Source organism: Pelobates fuscus, chromosome 2 (assembly GCF_036172605.1).
Source record: "Pelobates fuscus isolate aPelFus1 chromosome 2, aPelFus1.pri, whole genome shotgun sequence".
NCBI classification, from domain to species: domain Eukaryota; kingdom Metazoa; phylum Chordata; class Amphibia; order Anura; family Pelobatidae; genus Pelobates; species Pelobates fuscus.
In genome coordinates this window covers 105287181-105309450 of record NC_086318.1, presented here as the reverse complement: position 1 = coordinate 105309450, position 22270 = coordinate 105287181, and the positions used below count along the sequence as shown (strand labels likewise).

Below are 22270 nucleotides of genomic sequence, written 5' to 3'. Positions count from 1 at the left end.
ATATAAGTGTATTTTTATAATTATATACGTATATATAAATATAAAAATACACTTAGTGTGACATTATATATATGATATATATACATATATTATATATAGGTATATATAGATATAATACATGTATATATAGCATATATATACACATATTATTTTTTTTTTTTTACACAGATTTTTTTTTTACACTTTATTTTGGATTTTTCACTTGCAGGGAGACTGCCTGTCAGCACAGACAGTCCCCCTGCAGGCAGATACACAGACCCCTATTGCGGTCATGTGATCGAGTGATCACATGGCCGTGGGGTCCTGATCTGCCGAGGGGGGACTGCCCGGGCAGACAGGCAACCCCCCTGGACCGGGAGGAGAGCTGATCGCCGCCGTGGGACCGACGGCGATCAGGTAAGTAGCCCAAAACCGTTATGACGGTTCAGGACCGTCAGCGGTCCAAACGCACGTTTTACCGCTGACGGTCCTGAACCGTCAGCGGTCGTTAAGGGGTTAATAAAAAAAACAACCTAAAAAAAACAACAAGTTCATAAATATTTTTAAAAAATTAAACTATATTTGGTCTCTTACAAGAAGTGACATAACTCAAACACTCTGTTTTTTTGGTTATTGCATACATAGATACATTAGGTTTCCTCCTGCCACATTTTTAATTCCTATAAATTTAAAAGCACAATTATGACACAATTTAAAATGAGATAATACGTAAAAACATATAATCTATACACGAACTCTTACATGTGGGGCATCTGTCACCATTATATACACTGCTCAAAAAAAATAAAGGGAACACAAAAATAACACATCCGAGATCTGACTGAATTAAATATTGTTCTGAAATACTTTGTTCTTTACATAGTTGAATGTGCTGACAACAAAATCACACAAAAATTAAAAAATGCCAGTCAAAAGTTTCAACCCAAGGAGGTCTGGATTTGGAGTCACACTCAAAATTAAAGTGGAAAAACACACTACAGGCTGATCCAACTTTGATGTAATGTCCTTAAAACAAGTCAAAATGAGGCTCAGTAGTGTGTGTGGCCTCCAAGTGCCTGTATGACCTCCCTACAACGCCTGTGCATGCTCCTGATGAGGTGGCGGATGGTCTCCTGAGGGATCTCCTCCCAGACCTGCAACGTGACGTTGGTGGATGGAGCCAGACATGATGTCCCAGATGTGCTCAATTGGATTCAGGTCTGGGGAACGGGCGGGCCAGTCCATAGCATCAATGCCTTCGTCTTGCAGGAACTGCTGACACACTCCAGCCACATGAGGTCTAGCATTGTCTTGCATTAGGAGGAACCCAGGGTCAACCGCACCAGCATATGGCACAAGGGGTCTGAGGATCTCATCTCGGTACCTAATGGCAGTCAGGCTACCTCTGGCGAGCACATGGAGGGCTGTGCGGCCCCCAAAGAAATGCCACCCCACACCATTACTGACCCACTGCCAAACCGGTCATGCTGGAGGATGTTGCAGGCAGCAGAACGTTCTCCACAGCGTCTCCAGACTCTGTCACGTCTGTTACGTGTGCTTAGTGTGAACCTGCTTTCATCTGTGAAGAGCACAGAGCGCCAGTGGCGAATTTGCCAATCTTGGTGTTCTCTGGCAAATACCAAACGTTCTGCACAGTGTTGGGCTGTAAGCACAACCCCCACCTGTGGACGTCGGGCCCTCATACCACCCTCATGGAGTCTGTTTCTGACCGTTTGAGCAGACACATGCACACATTGTGGCCTGCTGGAGGTCATTTTGCAGGGCTCAGGCAGTGCTCCTCCTGTTCCTCCTTGCACAAAGGCGGAGTCAGCGGTCCTGCTGCAGGTTGTTGCCCTCCTAGAGCCTCCTCCACGTCTCTTGATATACTGGCCTGTCTCCTGGTAGCGCCTCCATACTCTGGACACTACGCTGACAGACACAGCAAACCTTCTTGCCACAGCTCACATTGATGTCCCATCCTGGATGAGCTGCACTACCTGAGCCACTTGTGTGGTTTGTAAACTCCGTGTCATGCTACCACTAGAGTGAAAGCACCACCATCATTCAAAAGTGACCAAAACATCAGCCAGGAAGCATAGGAACTGAGAAGTGGTCTCTGGTCACCACCTGCAGAACCACTCCTTTATTGGGGGTTTCTTGCTAATTACCTATAATTTCCACCTGTTGTCTATCCCATTTGCACAACAGCATGTGAAATTGATTGTCACTCAGTGTTGCTTCCTAAGTGGACAGATTGATTTCACAGAAGTGTGATTGACTTGGAGTTACATTGTGTTGTTTAAGTGTTCCCTTTATTTTTTTTGAGCAGTGTATATATACACATATACATATATTAAGCTATATGAGCATTCTAACATCTAATTGCTCATTCGAGCTATTTACTGCTATTAGAGTTGCTGAAAAAAAGATCTCCCCAATTTTCCTCAATCGACTAAAACTTTTAATGACCATTAGTGTTTTTTATTTATTTATTTTTTACAGGATGCACCAGTTTTAAAAAGGTAAAAGCCTTCTCATGGAGTTAAGAAAAACAAAAAAACTTTAAGTTTACTTTTTATTTATAAGGTGCCCCTATTAAAATAATAATAATAATAATAATAATAATAATTTCAGGTGTAACACTTGTAGAATGTTTTCTCTTTTCTAAAATCATTCCAATGATTAATAAAAATGTTTGATAGTCTATGCATCTATCAATTAAATATCAAAATGACTCGAGACTGTACTGTATTTAGGGATTGTTTCTATTTCAGCTACTTTGATCTTAAATTTGAAATTCACTTTAAAATTGGCACTTTAGTAAATAACTCTGAAATGCATGTTTTTTTTCTTTTAAATTATCTTTTACCATAATGGCCTGAGTTCTAAATTCAGAACATTAAAGGGACATGCATCACTTGGCAATTTTTTTGTTTTTAAACCAGCAAGCCCTTTAAAACAAATATACAAACCAAAAAAGCAAGAAAACTTTTAAAATGTATGCAATAAAAAGTTCATAAATATTATTGGGCACACCTCTCAGCTACGGAGGTTTTTTCAGCTATTTCTTACCAACCCTTCTTAGTTTCACACCAGTCCTCTATCGACAGAAACAGGACATTTTTTTTATTCAAGAAATCTATTTGTGTTTCGAAATAGTGAGTAATATGTACCACGCTCCACAGGTTGGTGTCCAGATAATTAAGAAATAGCTTCAAAAATAGTCAATCCCCTTTCTATATTAAAACTATATCACCAATGCACTGCTTATCTGGCACCAATTTTGCACTCAAATCATGTTGGTTCTTCCAAATCTCTATAAACAGATCTGTAGATCTTTACAACGGTCCGGGAGTTTTCTTTATCTTCACGCTGTCAAAGAGGGAAAACATTTAGCCCATACGCTACGAGGTATACAAAAGAGTACTCAGGTACATTATTATTATTTTATTATTTATATAGCGCCCTCAGATTCCGTAGCACATAAGTTAAAGCTGTCCTAAGGGGTGACTTCTTTACTCCCCAATATCATAGCCGGAGAATTTTGGATGTTCTACAACTCACCGTATAACATTCTGGAGACAGCAACTAACGTCCAAGGGGAGGATAATCATAAGGCTGCCTTGATGGATAGCTACTTATATGCTCACATGAAGTAATCAATTACTTCAGAGATGACAGAGACATTAGAATCCCCAATTAGAGAGAACAAGATCACTGTAGCTATTAAAGGACCACTATAGTGCCAGAAAAACACTCGTTTTCCTGGCACTATAGTGCCCTGGTGGGGAGCTCTCCTCCTCGGCTGAATGCGCATGCGCAAGAGCCGCGCACACATTCAGCCAGTCTCATAGGAAAGCATTCACAATGCTTTCCTATGGACGCTGGCGTCTTCTCACTGTGATTTTCACAGTGAGAAGCACGCAAGCGCCTCTAGCGGCTGTCAATGAGACAGCCACTAGAGGCTGGATTAACCCTAATAAAAACATAGCAGTTTCTCTGAAACTGCTATGTTTATAGAAAAAAGGGTTAACCCTAGCTGGACCTGGCACCCAGACCACTTCATTAGGCTGAAGTTGTCTGGGTGCCTATAGTGGTCCTTTAAGGATTCTAAGCTGGGTAATGTTTCAGGTCCTGATGGGTCCTCTGCTGGATATTACAAGAAATTTGCCTCTAAATTAACAAGTTAGAGTTTGGGCATCGTTAGCAGCGACGATCACAGTCCTGTTGAAGCCTGGAAAGGATACTGAATAATGTGGTAGCTATTGCTCTATTTCGTTGCTTAAGGGGTTAAAGTCGATGCAAAGTTATTAAAAAAAATTCTTGCCACCAGACTGTGTACCGTTTCATCTGCACTAGTTCATCTTGATCAGACGGGGTTCATTCCAGACCTGGAGGCCAGGGATAGCACACTGAAATTATTCTAAATACAACATCAGGTTAGGAAGAGGGATGAGCGGATGATTCTATCCACAGACACCAAGAAAGCATTTGACTGTGTTAACTGGTCGTTTATGTTGGCTACATTGGAGAGGATGGGTTTTGGAGACAATATGCTGAAGTGGATAAGGGCCTCATATAGTAGTAAACCATCAGCGAAGGTATGGGTAAATGGCGCTCTTACAGCTGATTTTCAGATTTGGAATGGAACAAGGTAGGGATACCCACTCTCCCCCTTGCTGTTTGCGTTATCACTTGTAATGATATCATATGGAATCAGGAATTAGATACGTTGTTTGAGGGAGAGCACAAAACGCTTGGATTTCTTTTCATTATGCACAATCGAAACCTTAGGAAAAGCTACATAGAAATCTCACCTGATTTGAAGACCTTTGCGTGAGGGACATAGGATTAGATGACACAATCTTGACGCTATACCAATATTTGTTGGTTGGGGCTAGACAGGAGAGAAACATGTTTCGGAGACAATTGGAGGGGGAGCTAGGTAGAAAATTTTTGGCTGCACAGTGGGAGAAATTTCTTTTATGGCAGTATAGGAGTTCTATCAATTCCCACTACCAGGAAGTGAATTATAAACAGCTTTCTATGTGGTATAGAACCCCGGCCAACATGTACAGAAATATTACTGTAATCTCCGACAATTGCTGGAGATGCCAAACAAAAAGGGGAACCCTGTTGCATATTTGGTGGGATTGTCCTATTTTAGCTCCTTTCTGTACAATAGTAAGAAAGGTGGTGACTGAAATATTTGGAAATTTGGTAACCTGGAGTGCGGAAACGGCCCTGTTACACTTGACTCACATGTCTAAAATCAATTTTGCAATATTTACTCTATGCTGCTAAAGCACAGATTCCATTCCTTTGGAAGACAGTTGAGATACCCACAAAAGAACACTTGTTTCAGAAAGTTGAGGAAATTCAAACTGCGGAAGCTGCACATGCTGCTTCTATCGGTATAATTGACAAACACGTAGAAAAGTGATAACCATGGCTCGTTTATAGCAGAACGAGAAGGAGGGAATCGGGGGTGAGTTGAAAGTGGTAAAGAGTCAGGAGGATTATTGGGGGAAAGATTGTTTTATCTAGGTGTTTTTTTTTCCTCCCTTCTTTCCGCTTTCTGTTTTTCTAATATGAACATCTTAGCGATATTTTGTCATCACAGATATGGCTCTCATTGACAATACAGTGAGGTTTTCTTTTACAAAATGGGGAATGGAGACATTGAGATGGGGCCACTTTGATAAATAAACTGTTAACGGGACACACTTCAATATGATAATAGTTTGAGTCGATTTCCTTTGTTGGAGAAAACCATAGTATTTTCTGCATTACATTTGGCTCCTTGTGATGTTATCATCATGTCTGTGTAATAGAAACCTGCGTGATGACTTTCAAGTTTTGTAGGGAGGGGGGGCAAAGCCCGTCCCCCCCCCCCTTCCCCCGCGCGCGTTTTTTTTTTTTTTTACATTGCCAACCAGGGGTCCCAGATCTTATGAAAAGATCTAGTGTTTTCGTGAATTAGTGCGGATAGTTCGTCCATCTCCATGGCCTCCTTTATCTTTCTCTGGGCCTCTGAATCCGCTGGGATTTCTGGGCTACCCCAGTGGGTAGCAATGGTTCTGCGTGTTGCTAAGGCCACTTTCGCTACCAGTTTATTTTGTGCTCGGGTCAGGTTTTCTAGGGGCCTGGACAGCAGCCAAGTCCATGGGTCTAGGGGGATGTCGGTTTGTAGTGCTCTCGAGGTGGCAGCGGCCATCTCTTTCCATATTTGAGTTAAGTTTGGGCATTGCCACCACACATGGATGTATGTACCCTGTTCGCCACACCCTTTCCAGCATCTGTCCGAGTCTGTGCACTTCATTTGTTTGAGTCTCAGTGGGGTGAGATACCACCGAAGCAGGGTCTTGTACGCCTGCTCTCTGTGGTTAACACAGATAGTCACTGTCGCTGTTGCCTCCCAAATGTCTGCCCAGTCCGAGGGGTCCTCTGGGGGGCCTAGATCCCTTTCCCAGGCCTTTATGTAGGAGAAGGCGTCAGGTGGGGCTTTAAGTGTCATAAGGGTGTATAGATTGGAAATTTGGCCCTTGTGTATTGGGTTATTTAGGCAGCCCCTTTCAAATGCAGTGGGTTTCAGCACCGCCGCTGCGGCTATGTTAGGGGTTGACAAGAAGCTTCGGAGCTGGAGGTATCGGAAGTGATTGAACGTGTTATACGGTGTGTCGTTTGGCAGCTCTGGGAAGGGAATGAGGCGGTCATTCTTGTAAAATTGGTATATTCTCGTGAGATCATTGTCCTCATATCTGCTGAAATGCTGGGGTGTCATTCCCGGTGCGAATTGAGGGTTTCTCAGAACAGGCATAAGGGGTGAGGGTGTGTGTATGAGGTTGTATTTGTCGGTCACCCGGTTCCAAATGTGGATGGCTGTCGTGAGGGCTGGAGTTGTGTTTGGCTGGCGTGGTCTGTGTGTTTTCGGTATCCAAAGGTAGAGTGTTGGCAGGTCCCTTCCGAATAGGTCGTGTTCCAAGTCCACCCAGCGCTTGACCCCAGGGGGGGCATGCATGGTTTGGATTTGCGCGAGTTGGGCTGCTTGGTGGTAGTCCCAGAAGTTTGTCAGGCCTAGTCCCCCTTGTTTGTGTGGGATATACAGGGTGATCTGTTTTATTCTTGCTCTCTTCCCTGCCCATATAAATTTGTCTATGTGCATTTGTAGATTTTTGAAGTCTGTTCGGGAGAGTGGGATGGGGAGGGTCTGGAAGAGATATAGAAAGCGCGGCAGTAGGTTAATTTTAATCACTGCCAGCCTCCCAAGCCATGAAATGGATAATTTTTGCCAGGTCTGTAGGTCTTTTAGGGCCTGGTCGATTAACGGGGGATAGTTTAAACTGTATGTGTGATGTAGGTCTGCCGGTATATTTATTCCTAGATAATGAATACTTTGCGTCTGAAAGCGGAATGGGTAGTTTTGTTGCAGTAGTGTTCGTGTGTGGGAAGGGGTCTGGATTGCAAGGGCTTCGGTTTTCTCTATGTTGAGTTTGTACCCTGAGATTTTTGCGTATGCGTCCAATAAGTCTAACAGTGGGGGTAGGGACGTCTCTGGGTCGGTCAGGGTTAGGAGCAGGTCGTCCGCATACGCCGCCACTTTGTATTCCTCCCTTCTAATTTTTATTCCTTGTATGACCGGTGTATTGCGGATCTGTTGTAAGAGGGGTTTGAGGGAGAGGGCAAAGAGGAGAGGGGACAGGGGGCATCCCTGCCGGGTGCCGTTTTGTATGTGGAACGGGGTTTGGCGAGCATTTGGTATGAGTAGTCGTGCTGTCGGGTTGGTGTAGAGGGTGCGAATTGCTTGTAGGAGGGCCCTGGGGAAGCCGAACTTTGTCAGGACCGAGAACAAGTATGGCCAGAGGATCTGGTCGAATGCCTTTTCGGCGTCTAGGGATAGTAGTAGTAGCAACGGGATCCTTCTGTGAGTGGCTGTCCAAATTAGGTCATATGTGCGTCTCGTGTTGTCATAGGCTTGTCTGTTGGGTATGAAGCCCACTTGGTCTGGGTGGATCAGTTTCGGGAGGAATTGTTTAAGTCTGTTTGCGATGAGTTTGGTAAATATTTTGACGTCTACATTTAGGAGTGAGATGGGGCGGTAATGTCCTGGTTCTTGTAGGGATTTATTCGGTTTTGGTATTAGGCTAATATTAGCTTGGAGCATTTCCGCTGGAAGCGGTTCCCCTTTGAGGATCGACGTATATAGCTTGCTAAGATGTGGGAGTAAGGTTGCAGAATATGTTTTGTAGTATAGCCCGGAGTAGCCGTCGGGGCCTGGGCATTTGTTAGGTTGTAGGGCCTTAATCGTCTCTGCCACCTCCTCTATTGTAACTTCTGCTGCTAGTGACCCTCGTGCTTCATCAGTGAGCTTTGGTAGGGGCATGCTGTGCAAATAGCGTGATATGGCTTCCTCTGTGTCTGTTGCGTTTTGTCGAGAGTGGGGATCGTGGTCATAGAGGGAGGTGTAAAATTGAGTGAAGGTTTCCGCTATTTGTTCGGGGAGGGTTTGTGTGTGGCCGTCAGGTGTGGTAATCGAGGTTAGTCGGTTATGCAGCCTTTTCTTTTTAAGCCTGTTGGCTAGGAGGGAGTCTGCCTTGTTAGACTTCTCGTAAAAACATCTGCCTCGTCCAGAGCAGTGCTTTTTTCGAGTCTTGGGCCATGAATTCATGAATCGCTTGTTTATGCGCCTGTATCTGTTGTTGTAAGTCGGGGGTGGGGTTTTGTTTGTGTTCGTGTTCCGCCTTGCGGAGTTCGGTGAGGTGATGGTTTAGTCGGGATAATTTTTCTTTCTTGTGGGCCGAGGCCGCCGAAATGAGGCTGCCTCTAATGACTGTTTTATGTGCAGCCCAAAGTGTGCCTGCTGAGGGTACCGAGCCTTTATTAATCGTGAAGAAGTCTTTTATGGCTTCATTGATTGTGTCCTTGATGTGTGGGATGTGAAGTAGTGTTGGGTTTAGTCGCCAAGCCCATTGTCTGGTCGCGTTCGGGAGCTGTATAGTTATGGTGATGTCGGCGTGGTCTGACCACGTGATTTGTCCTATCTCTGTCCTGTCTGTGTGTTGCATTAGAGATGGGGAGGTCAAGAACATGTCTATACGTGAGTAGGACTTGTGTGGGTGGGAAAAGAACGTGTAGTCCAGTGTCTGTGGGTGTTGCGTTCTCCACATGTCCACTAGATTTGTGTTTGTTAAGAAAGAATGGAGTAGTTTGTCTGTTTTTCCCTCGGGTGGGGGCAGCTGTCCCCGGTTTTGTGTCCTGCGTCTGTCGTTGGACGGGGACGGCACCGCATTAAAGTCACCCCCCACCACCTTGTGATGGGCGGGGAATAGAGCCAGGTGGGCCTGTAGGGCCGTCCAGAAGTGTGCGTTAGGTACCGTAGGGGCATATACCAATGTGATTGCATATTTATTTGGGCCTAGATGACCTGTTACTGTGAGGAACGTCCCTTGGGGGTCTGAGGCTGCGTTGGTGAATTGTATGGGACAGGTTTTGCGGATGAGAATGGCTACCCCGTTATGTTTTCCTTGGGGTGAGTTTGCCTGGTGGCTTTCTGTGTAATATCTGTTACGTAGTGGGAAGGGCCTGCTTTGCTCAAAGTGCGTCTCCTGTAGGAGGAGGACGTCTGCGTTAGTTCTAGTGGCCCATCTGAGGACACGGTGCCTTTTGTTCGGGCTGTTCAGGCCCTTGCAATTTACCGAGACACATGTTAGCGTGGCGGTTGGCATTGTGTCGCTGGAGCTTGTGCTCACGGCGCGCTGGGTTGTATTATTATTATAATTGTGTTTTTTTTTTCAGTCAGGAGGATTCAGTTGCGTCTCTTCAAGTCTGGGGGGAGCCCACCCCGTCCCTTTCCTAACTTCCCCCCTCCGCTCCTTGTCTTCCTATGTCCCAGTTCGTTCAAACAGCATATGACAAGGGGTTCAAAATACCAGTAACAGAAAGCAATATAAAGCATAATAGAGGTGCGCAATATTAAAAAAGGATATAACGGTTATTGACATGGGCCATATAGCATAATGGCGGTAAAAATGTCCTGGGAGTGAGAGTCTCTGCATATCTTGGCGGAATCTTAGGGCCGTTGTGGGCTGCCGTCTTGTGGTCATGGAGGCGCTCTTTTTCTTGGTGTGCGTCGAGGTGAATGGCTGATGGATTCTTGATGTCTCCGGGAGCTCCCTCTGTGGCCAGGTGGTCGATTTGGTTGCAGAGGTAGAAGCGTGAGGCCTAGGGATTCTGTGAAGGGGATCATCTCTGCTGCGTTCGATAGTATGTGTGTCTGGTTTTCCCTTCGGACCAGTAGCTTGAAGGGGTGCCCCCACATGTACCGTATGCCGTGGTGGTTGAGGGTGTTTGTCAGTTGCCGCAGGTCCCTCCTTTTCTTAAGAGTCGAAGGTGCCAGATCCTGATAGAGGGCTACAGTCTGCTGTTGGAAAGTTGGGGGGTGTTGTCGTGCTTGTTGGACCAGCTGCTCCTTAATGGGGAAACGGTGCATCCGCACTATTACGTTCCTGGGGGTGTCTGGGTTTAGCGCCAGAGGTCTGAGTGCCCTGTGTGCTCTGTCCATGGCGAGGTGTGGCCTCTGGCAGCAGTGTTTTAAATAGGTCAGTGAGGGAAGACTGAAGCTGGTCATTGGTGACTGTTTCTGGTAAACCTCTCACCCTGATGTTGTTTCTCCTGGACCTATTATTGAGGTCTTCTATCTCTTCTTCAAGTGCTGCCATTTTGCCATGCAGGTAAGTGATATCTTGGTAGTGAGTTTGGCCTCTGCATGGTCTGTGCGGTGTGACAGGGCCTCTAGGTCCGTTTTAAGGGACTGAATTTGGCGGTTCAATTCTGCCTTTGTGTGTGCCTTAATTTCTGCAGTGGCTTCCTGCAGTAAGTTTTGTAGGTCTCTTTTTGTTAAGGGGGAGTCTGTTGTGGTCGGGTACCTGTGCTGTGCATGATCCTTATCGGCACCCTCCATTTCTGAGCGGCAAGATGGCGATTTTGGCGCGCTCTGCGGGCGGAATAGTGATGCCACTGAAGGGGTTTTCTCCTTCCTCTTCTTCCCTCCACGCATGGGCGAGAGTGTGCCCGGGTCTGTGGAGGCTGGATCGCCTATTTTTGGTATATCGTGTCCGTGGTAGCCGATGTGAGCGGATTGCGATCACGGAGGAGAGAGAGCCGCCGGACTAAGCGTCCATCTTCGATCACGGTCAGGCTCCGCCCCCGTTAAACGGTAATTTTTTAAATTCTGTCTAATGCCTTTCTATATTGAATAGTGTAATCTGTACTGTTACGTGTTGCTATGATAGCTTTTTGACGCTAATAGATAACTAGCAAGCTCGGCAGAAGCTAGGTTTGACTATTCCAGCATTGAGGCCAGCTCGTGACTGGCTGGACCCATGTGAGAGTTACAAAACGTTTTACTTCCCTACCGGGTCCACCGGCATGGTACTACCTTCATCATTACCACCACAATGTGTTGTAGTGGTTATGACGCTCAGAGTAAACCTTTAAGTCACTCAAGTATGATTTGTATATGGAGAATGTTCACTCAAACTCTTTTTTGAAGATACATCAAACTGAATTGCCTTAACCCCTTAAGGTGACATGTCATAAGTCCCTTTTATTCCAGAAGTTTGGTCCTTAAGGGGTTAAGTGTCTTTGTGCACGTATATTGCAATTGAAAGGATTTAGATTTTTCAGATAACATTAAGCACCATACCCCCTACGCTCTGCTGTTATTGTGCTTGGAGAGCTCTGGGGGTGGGGGGTGTTTTTTCATTTTAATAAAACATTCTGGGGTGGTGGTGGTGGTTGTTGTTGTTTCTTGCACACGTGTATATTTATATAAATATTTGTTTTAATTGGTTTCTAATGGAGGACTTGAGGTTTTCAAACCAAGTGGCTGGTGGTTCTGATAAAGAAAACCACCCCCACAAAAAACAATAAGATGGTCATTCTTTTAAAGGGAAACTCCAGTACCAGGAAAACGATCCGTTTTCCTGTCACGGGAGGTTCCCTCTCCCTCCCTCCCACCCCCCAATCCCCAGTTACTGAAGGGGCGAAAACCCCTTCAGTCACTTACCTGAGGCAGCAGCGATGTCCCTCGTCGCTGTCTCCTCCTCCGCACCGCTCCTCTTCTGCATTGCGTCGGCCGGTGGCGAACTGATCCCGCCCACCGGCCTAGGAGACCTAATGTGCATGCGCGGCAATGCCGCACATGCGCATTACATCTCCCCATAGAAAAGCATTCAAAAATAATTTCAATGCTTTCCTATGGGGAAATGAGCGACGCTGGAGGTCCTCACACAGCATGAGGACGTTCAGCGACGCTCTAGCACAGGTTTCCTGTGGTATGAAGGAGGAAGTGCCCTCTAGTGGCTGTCTAGTAGACAGCCACTAGAGGTGGAGTTAACCCTGCAAGGTAATTATTGCAGTTTATGACAAACTGCAATAATTACACTTGCAGGGTTAAGAGTAGTGGGAGTTGGCACCCAGACCACTCCAATGCGCAGAAGTGGTCTGAGTGCCTGGAGTGTCCCTTTAACTCTGCTTACTTCTATCACCTCCCCAAGACCCCTTATTAAATCTTAGTTTGCTAATGGCCTTGAGAATATTTCCCCCTCTTTTGACTCATCTTTTTGAATGGGGATATTGCACAATATTTTTTGTTTGTGGTGATGATTCTGGCGGGAGGGAAGAAGCGTTATCCCCTTAACCCTGTGTTTATAATATATAGACAGACTTAAATATTTATTTTAAAAAATGGGTCTCTTGTTCTGCTTTGCTTCCAATCCAACAAAGAGTGGGGAGGTGTTTCTGTGTGTTTATTTTTTATTAGTCCCTTCATTTGCATATTTATTCTGACAACTGACTTTCATTAAGAGTTTTACTTTTCCATTGATGTCATCCAGCATATCTTGTGCATTGCATCACTACACTGTTTAGTTTCTATTTCAGTGTGGCTACTTCCAATTGTAATAGAACCTATCTTTATGATCTAACTTTCCTGGTTGAAGATTCTGGCTTCAGGAATACAAATGACATGCACGCCCAAGGCTTCCATTGACTCTCGCAAGAATCACTACAGAGTGACAGTGACATGCTGCTGTTAGGAGTCACGAACTGTTGACAAATGCCATGGAGCCAGACTAAAGCACCACATATCCTTCGTATAAGGAAAAGTAGTCCCTATGTATAACTTTCAAATAAACTTTGAGATAGACGGGTCGATGGTGACAGTCGCTTAAAGCGTTCTCATTTAAACAATTCAAAGATTTAGCTTTATGCTTAGCGGTGATATTCACTAGTTCCGAGAATCATCTTTCCCCACTTAGAACCTTCTTCATGCACGTCCCTAAAAGATCTCTCCACTTGTATTCTCAAACACCTAGGGATAACATTATCTGGCTGACACTGGTGTAAACTTGCAATCTCAGACATTTAGTCTGCATTTTTAAAATTCATATCAAAGCATACTATATCTGTACCAACATAACTGGTTTTCTTTTTGGTAAAATGAAATCACTGAGCATTTTCTTTTAAAATAAAAAAAAGAAATTGCAACATAGGATGATATTTCTTTCAACTCCACTAGGGTATTATTAACCATTAGTAACATTAAAAAAATGAAATAAATTGTCAGCACTAACACCATATGCTGAAAAAAAAGTTCAACAATGCCGTAAAGCTAAATATTAACAACTGCTGAAAGGCACTCTTTATATGCCTTTGTTTCTATACAAGATTTACTAAAAGACCAAGTAAAGCCATTACAATTATTTAATTTTATGTATGAGTAGATCCCTCGTTTTACTTTGTTTCAGTACAAATCTTACAGTAGAATCATTGAAAATAGTAACACCTAGTTTGCTTTACAGCTGTTACCCAAGTATAACTGCATCTGTTTTAAACTTTTGCAATCTATAAACATATTTTCAAACCACATATATACTACACTCTGTATTGCAAGTGCTCACCCCAGGTAGTAGTACCTGCAAGTACCTTACATTTCAGGACTTCTAGAAGCCCTGTTTTGTAAAAAGGACAAAAAATAAATAATTAACAGTCAAAAAGCAATAACCATTTTCTTGCATAATAACCACTTCAATAAGCTAAAGTGTCTGTAGTACCTAGAGTGCATGTATATTTTTCCCCCTAATTAAGCAAGTCATGACAAAAACATTGAGTATGTTAAAAAGATTTCAAAAATTACATTCCTCCCATTGCAAAACGCTCTATACCCACTACTACAGTGGAGCAGAGTATTTTTCAAAATATTCTAGAGCCATGTATTTCAACAAAACTGCAATTTAATTTCAAAAAAATGTGTTAAAATAGATATCTTTACAATAATTTCTGACAAAGACTTGTGTTAGTATACACAAAAATTATGCTCTCGCAAATGTATTTATGAAATGTACATTTGTATTTTTTTCAATTTAAATACTCCTTATAAACTGCACTGAATCTGCATGTTGCATTTATTAAATACATTAAAATCTGCAATGTAACAAAACTTGTTTTTTCTTTTGTATACGAAATTTATAACACCATTTTAAATGAACAAAAGATGGCTCACTTCAATTTTGCTTGCTTTTCTTATTGTATAACTAGTGTATGACACTAGCTCATCTCCACCCACACCAGCAATTTGCTCTGTTTATTGGACGTAGTTCACAGATTACATTTTACAATAAGAGTGCTGGACAAATAAAAAAAACAAACAAAAAAACAAAACAAAAAACTGAGGTACGAAAGTGGTTCAAGATTATAGATCATGCAGATCATGCTATACAGCAAAAATAAAAAATGTGAATGACAGAACACTAAAAAAAATACAGAAAATGTGCATTGTAAAATAAAAAAAAAATTACACAGCTTTGCTTCTTTGGTTACAAAGTAGGTTGAACAATTTCACAGTTTTTTTTTTTTCTTAATCCCACCCCAGAAAAAATAAAAATAGAACACATAAATTCTCTTAAAAGCATAGCAATCGTGGCAATTTTTCCCTCTGTCAGAAAGAAGATAAATGAACAAAGTTTTCTTCATCAAAATAGCTAATCTATCATTTATTTTGGAATTGTGACTGTTGCTTTCCTGTACAGGTGCATTATGGGTTTATACTTACACGCTTTACAACATTTACATTCAAACTGGGGTCTCTACTTTTGTAAAATAAATACCTAAAGTAAATCTGCTGTTAGTGTTCGATATAGATGCCAGAATACTTTTGCTCAGTTATTGCCTAAATATTACACTTCTTGAACGCAAATCCAGTCTATCAATTTTCTTGCTTTTTACTGATAATTACATTTATTTAAAAAAAGAAAAAAAGGAAAATAAAATAAAAGTTTCTGTGACATTGTTCATACATATTATGAAAATAGCAGCCCTGTAATAAATAGAAACACAAACATAAAACAGAGGCAAATATTACTTATAGTTAAAGTATGGTGGCTCTCACGGAATACAATGAAGTTCTGCTTACATAGTACTGATAACATGGCTCAGAGTATATTCTAAGGGAGATGTTACATGGGAGAGTCACCAAAGCTCTGTAAGACCTTTTGCTGTGTTGCAACATCAGATATTAACAATCAAAAGCAGCATTTTATGTTATGTGGAACCCTTTTAAAAAAAATGTTAAACAGTGGATGACTTGAATATATAGATATATGAACTTATATTCTAGGAGAGATCCAGTCTTGAAAATCAACATGTGTTCCAATACAAAACCACAGTGCTCTCCCACGGTCAGCTCAGTGCTGTTTCTTTGACCACTCAGGAGGGGTCTTATATAAAGAGGAATTGTGAGACAACCTGCACAACATTTAGCATGGATAACGATGGTATGTTCTAGGTGATAATTCGCCTCATTATATAAATGTCAGCCAAGCTAGAATAGACCAGATGGGAAAAGGTTTAATTGGAGAATCTTCCCAGCTCAGCTATTTCTGTGGTTTCCATTCTGTACTTTTTGTGGCTTTGTGAATAAACCATGACCATGTTTTAGAGAAATGGGTAAACTTCAATGCGTTTAATCCACACATTAACTCGCTCTCTCATGTTGCATACAAGGGGCTTTGATGACAAAGAGGGCTAACCATTTAAATACACATTTTGTCTCTGTATCATCACGTAGTATGGAGGTGATATTTCTATATTATCCATCTATCTCCACTCCCCCTAAATACTATTTATTTCTAATATATTTCTACTGTAGTTTGTATTATATAATATATCTATATATCTCCACTGTAGTTATTATATTTATAATATATATTGCCTCTGGAGTCAACGCAATGTTTGACTACTGCTCCAATTTCACATATTCTCTCCCACATTTTACTTTTATATGTAATCCACTCATTGTTTTGCAATGAGGTAAAAGCTACAGAATATCCACATTACCAAAATACATTTAAAAAAAATATCTGGTTTCAAGATGCTACCTTTACCTAGAAGTGTGATTTAGAATAAAAACTCACAAACCTAGTAAAAACCTGATTTGCAAAGCAAAAGAAGTGTATTGAATAGACTATATTCATCTAAATATAATGGCAGCATAAACGCATCCAATTATATAGTCAGAAAAAGCAAGGGAATGTATCTGGGGAATATGGAGGAATCAATTTAACCTATAGCAAAACAATAAATAAAAATGTGTTCTTATTTCATGAGGCAAATGATCAAACATTACCTTGCAGAATATATAGTACTTATATACTAATATGGTTAGATATATGCTCACAGATTATTGAAGCCAAAAAAATTGATGAAATTATATATTGGTAATTATTCTAGGCAAAGTCACTTTCTTTCTCAAAAGGGTTCTCGTTCAGAACATTAAATGCTGCTTCATCCCCATTAATAGAAATAATGGAAACATACTGGTTTCCTTACATAGAAAGGGTTAACCACAAATGTATAAGGGGGTGCATCCAATGCATGCATGTTTAAACACTTTGGTTAAAACCTGATGCACAACGCAATAGGCATCACCTCTCTCGCAGTGAAATCTTGGAGAACGATTGTCTAATACTGAAAAGGCCAAACACACAAATGAAGCATGGCTACTTGCTTTCATTTTTTTTTTTTTTTTAAGGTTTTTTTTTTTCTTATCCTTTTGTTTTTCTTAAAGTGGAAAGAACAGCAGTGGCACACAACAGGTTGCTCTCAGTCCGCTGAATGAAGCAAGAAAGTTTTGTTTTGTATTGTTTATGCAGAGGAGACATTCGGATGCTGCGTGGGGTGTGCTGTCTGCGAAGCGGCAAGAGAAGCTGTAGTCACTGGAGGCTGTTGCTGGCAGTTGCTAAGACCCGCCTGGGTGGAGATTTGAGACAGCTGATCGCTGTTGGAAAGGGATTTTAACAGTGCATTTTCACGTTCAAGTGTAGAGTTCTTCTCAATTAATTCCTTTATTTGTTCCTTCAGGACTTCCACCTCTTCTCTTACAGCATACATCAGATGGCTTTTTACCAGGTCCTAGAAAAAGAAAATATACAATAAAGACCAAATAAGAAGAAAACACTGACTAATAGAAGTGAACCTACTTGTTGATAGAAAGGTCTAAAAAAAAAATTTTTTGTGAGACCTAGAGAGCATGTAATCTACACAGATTATTTAACGTGACTCATAGTACATCTGTATATCAATTTCCCATAAAATGTAACTTTAAAGGGTACCTACAGTCCCAAAAATAACAATAGTTTCCATGGGACTATAAGTTCCCTTCAATAATTGTGACCATTGTACACCCTCTTTTGATGTACGAAAGTGAGGATTACTTACCTTGTTTCCAGCACAAGACACCGCGGCTGCAGCCACCTGCATGACAACTCTTCTGCGTTCTCGTCCAGTCCAATGCTTCTCATAGAGAAACACTGGGGATGAGAATCGTGTGGGAAAATTCTGTTTTAAATACTAAGGCTGCCTCCCTTCTACATTAGGTCCTCCCCCCATTGGGGACAGAGGAGGTAGAGCATGACCTTGTGCCAAGGGATCTCGGCACTAGAATTGGGTAAGTGAATAAAGAATTATTTAAACCTTTACATCGCAGGGAGGAGCCGCAGGGCACATTCGTAGCAGGAATAGATCTGTGTTCCTTTAACCCCTTAAGGACACATGACATGTGTGACATGTCATGATTCCCTTTTATTCCAGAAGTTTGGTCCTCAAGGGGTTAAGCCAATGATTCTAATGCATACCTAGGAGTAAGCAGTAAATATGTGCTGTCCTTCTTTTATCACTTTCAAGAGGAAAGCAGGGATTGACGGATACATCTGCCACTGGCATTTTTTGTAATAATGGTAACCCGTAGCAATTCTCTGACTGTCACGGGACTTGTGAGAGTTAGACAGGTGAGCTGAAGGGAAGGTAAGTAAGAGTGTGCTGGGCCCCCCCCCCAGGGTCCTGATGGCAGCTCTGGTCTGCATTATTGGCAATATCGGTATCTATTTGCCAATACCGATATTGCTTAAAATACAGAATATCAGCTAGACTGATAATCGGTCAATCCCTACTAAAGGCATATTTCCTTCTGACTGAAGAAAGGTAAGAAAAATGCTTGAGCACATACACAAAAGAGACTAAACCGCATATGCTGGTTTTAATAGGATATATCATTCTAATAATGATCACACTCTTCTAAATCATATTGCAGGCTATGATACGATTTGACGATAACCTCACAGGATTTGCCATATAACATTTCAACACGCTGATAAAAAAAAATAAATTTTGGTGTCCCAATTAGAAAAGGGAAAAAAAAAAGGTATACCATCCCAAGTCAAATCATTATCCACTCCTTCTCTGGGACATACTTGAAAATTTTAATGTACCATTTGTGGTAAAACATTTTTCAAATAAATACCTTAAATAAGGAACATAAGTGAAAAACACCTATAAAAGTGGAGAGTTAAAAATGGGGTCTCTTACCCTTTAATAACAGTGGTACATAGGCAGGAGTATGGATACGACATGAAGAGGAAATACCTCACTGAAGCTGGAGGAAAGGGCAGGATGCCCAACATCTTCCTGGACGGACACTGAAATCATGAGATCATGTTGAAAATGAGGGTGCCACCATTTAAAAAAAAAAAAAACTGGGACAGTATACCAAGGATCTTTAGCTGACTGAAAAAAGCCTAGACTGTTGGCAAAACGTGTTTTGGCACTTTGCTAATTCTTCCTGTTACTGCACTTTTGTTTTATATGGGAGTATTAATACATATTGGTATATATTTTATGACATCTCTATAGTATATTTTAGCAGTATCCAGCACCATCATCCACTGGTACACCATTGTCGGCAGTATCACCAAGCTTATATACCTAGAGCCAGGACCTCTTTGGCACATGCAGATTTTTGTTTATATTGGAGTGGTTTAGATATCTGCACTATTACTGCATTTGTTTTTTCTTCTCCCTTTTGAGTATGGAGTTTCATAAGAAGAAAGGTTTGTCGCTACCTGCAAAGGCAAACCTGTGCCAACATTGAGTCTTATTGTTACCAGGTTCTGCTGCATGTGAGTATTCCTAGTTATTTAAACTATATGTCACTTGTGGACATTGTACCATTTGCACATGCTTCTCTTCTGCCAATGCAAAAAAAACAAAAACCTAGAATAAAGCATAAACATGAATCTAGTTTGCATTATGTTTGCCCTCTTGCAGCCCACTTCAGTTTTCATTGACCAGTCCAATATGTGTGCAGTCAACATTCAACGCTAGTGAATCATGTCCGGAAGTACTCTTCCTTTTCTAAAGTTGAATACGTGTACACGTTACTCAGCAATGAAGGAATTTACTACTTATACCAACACTGGTAGGATGAAAGGCTGAGCTGATCATAATGGGAATCAATAACTGTGACTGAGTGGAGGTATCCCTCGTTTCTCTCAAAATACAGTGTTTACTGAATAAAGCTTTAACCCCTTAATGACGAGTGACGGACGAGGTCCGTCACTCAGGGGATTGCCATAACGACGAGTGACGGACCTTGTCTGTCACCCGTTAAAATTAACCCCAGATCGCCGCAATCGCGGCGATTGCGGGGTTAATGGTGCTCCGGTCTGCCTCTGTATTAGAGGCAGACCGGGAGCACCCGATAGTGCTGCCCCAGCACATGTGCCCGCTCTGACAGCATGTTCCGGGTTCACTGTGAAGTGCAGGGAGACGGATCTTCACTGATCCTGCCCCCTGAAAAAAAAAAAAAAAAAAAAAAAAGTCAAATTTAAAATCCCACCCCCCTTTACCCAGTTTAATAACAAATTACCCCTTCTGTGCCAATTGATCACTGACTACAGTGATCAATTGGCAGGGATTGCATTTTACTATGATCTGAGGGTTAATTATTTTTCTTTTTTTTAACCCTCAGGGGTTAAATTTATTTAATTTAAATATTTTAAAATTATAAATTTAGCTAGCTGGGGAGGGTGGAAGTTGGTGGGGAATTGGAGGATTTAGTGTTAAGCTAACTAGGGGTTAACGCTAAAAAAAGTTTTAAAATAAGCTTTAAAAAGTTAAAAAAATTCAGTTAAAGTTTCAATAATGTTTAAGTAAAAAATACAAAAAAAACCCTTTAGCCAGTCCAAATTAAAATTAACCCCTTCCCTGCCAGTCGATCACTGCCTACAGTGATCAAAATACAGATCACAGTATTATACTGTGATCTAATTTTTTTTTTAAACCCCTGACGATTAACTTTTATTTATTTTTTAACCCTCAGGGGTTAAATTTATTTAATTAACTAACTTTAAATATTGTATAATTAAATATTTTGCTAGCTGGGGTGGGTGGGAGTTATGGGAAAATGGGGAATTTACTGTTAGTGCTGCTTACTGCTAGTTAGGGGTTAACTGTAAAAAAAAAGCTTAGAAAAATGTTAAATCTGTAAAAAAAAAAAGTTTTAAGAAAGTTTAGGAAACTTTAAAAAAAATTAATAAGCAAAACAAAAGTTTAAAAAAATAGTTTGAAAAAGTAAAAAAAAAAAAAAAAGTTTTAAAAAGTGAAAAAATACATTTAAAAACGCTCATTACCGCTACACCTGGAACAAACTAGAGAAAAAATGATCCCATGCCAAGGTTCAAAATATGCCTTTTGAATTACCCCAGGGTGTATTCTTTAATAAATAGTATGTGTTTGTGGGGAAGTTTCAATAACCAACCATCTAAACTACTCCAAATTGGAACATGGACACAGCGTAAAACTTCAAAGTTAGAAAAAACCTGAATGGCTGCGTCTCAAATGTGCCCCTTCAACATCCACATATACCTGGCAAAGGTACATACGGGGGTATTGCTGTACTCAGCAGACATAGCTGAGCAACATATAAAGTATTATACAGTGGTAGCACACATAAGGTTTGCAAAATATACTGTGCAAACTCACTTTGTGTGTCAAAAAGGCAGAAAAACGCTTATTACCACTACACTTGGTACAAGCTAGCGGAAAAATGATCCCATGCTAATGTTCACAATATGCCTTTTGAAATACCCTGGGGTGTCTACTTTAAGAAACGGAAGGCCTTTGTGGGGTAGTTTGAATTTAAAACCTGCAAAGATGCTTGGAAATTGCACATAGGCCCAGCGTCAAAATTCAAAGTTCGGTAAAAACTGATATGGCTTGGTCTATATGGCACTGTAGCTTCACAAAATCGTGCCAAAGACATTCATTGGGGGTGTCTTTTTAAATCAGAAGACTTAGCTGAGCATAATTTGGGGGTTTTGAACCTAGTGGCACATATGAAATATACAAAATGCAATCTGTATGTAAAAAATGCACAAAATTATTTACCACATACTTTGGCATATATTGGTGAAATAATGGGGGCATGTTAAGGCACAATATGCACCTTATGAGATACCCTGGAGTGTCTACTTTTACAAATGGTAGGCCTTTTTGGTTTTTTTTGAACAGTCAAACTACTATAATACCCCAAATGGAAGCATAGGCTCATTAATTCCGTCTCTCATAATTCGACTGTGAATACTGAAAAGGACAGGTCTCCTATATGGCACTGTAGCTTCACAAAATAGTTCCAAAGACATACAATAGGGGTGTCATTTTACTCAGCAGATGTAACTGAATACAAAATAAAACTTTGTACAGGAATAGCACACACCAATTTTACAAAACACACATGAGAAGTTCTTTGTTATAAGTTTGCGTGCCAAAACCCCCCAAAAACTAAATTTTACTCCAATATTTAGCAGAGGTTGGCGGTGAAATGGCTACGTAGAAATTGTCAAAACAACCTTAGGTAAGTAGCCTGTGGTGTCTACTTTATATAAATATATACTTTTGT

General features: G+C 41.3%; 1 protein-coding gene across 2 annotated transcripts in view; it reads right to left on the bottom strand.

Annotated features, from left to right (window-relative positions):
- Nucleotides 1-17044: 17044 nt before the first annotated feature.
- Nucleotides 17045-22270, bottom strand: part of TSC22D2 (TSC22 domain family member 2) — a 61631-nt gene continuing 56405 nt past the window's right edge. For both annotated transcript variants that reach the window (XM_063442522.1, XM_063442521.1), the window contains one exon: nt 17045-17448. In XM_063442522.1, coding sequence (XP_063298592.1) covers nt 17182-17448 — 267 coding nt within the window. In that variant the 3' untranslated portion in view covers nt 17045-17181. The remainder of the gene's footprint in view (nt 17449-22270) is intronic.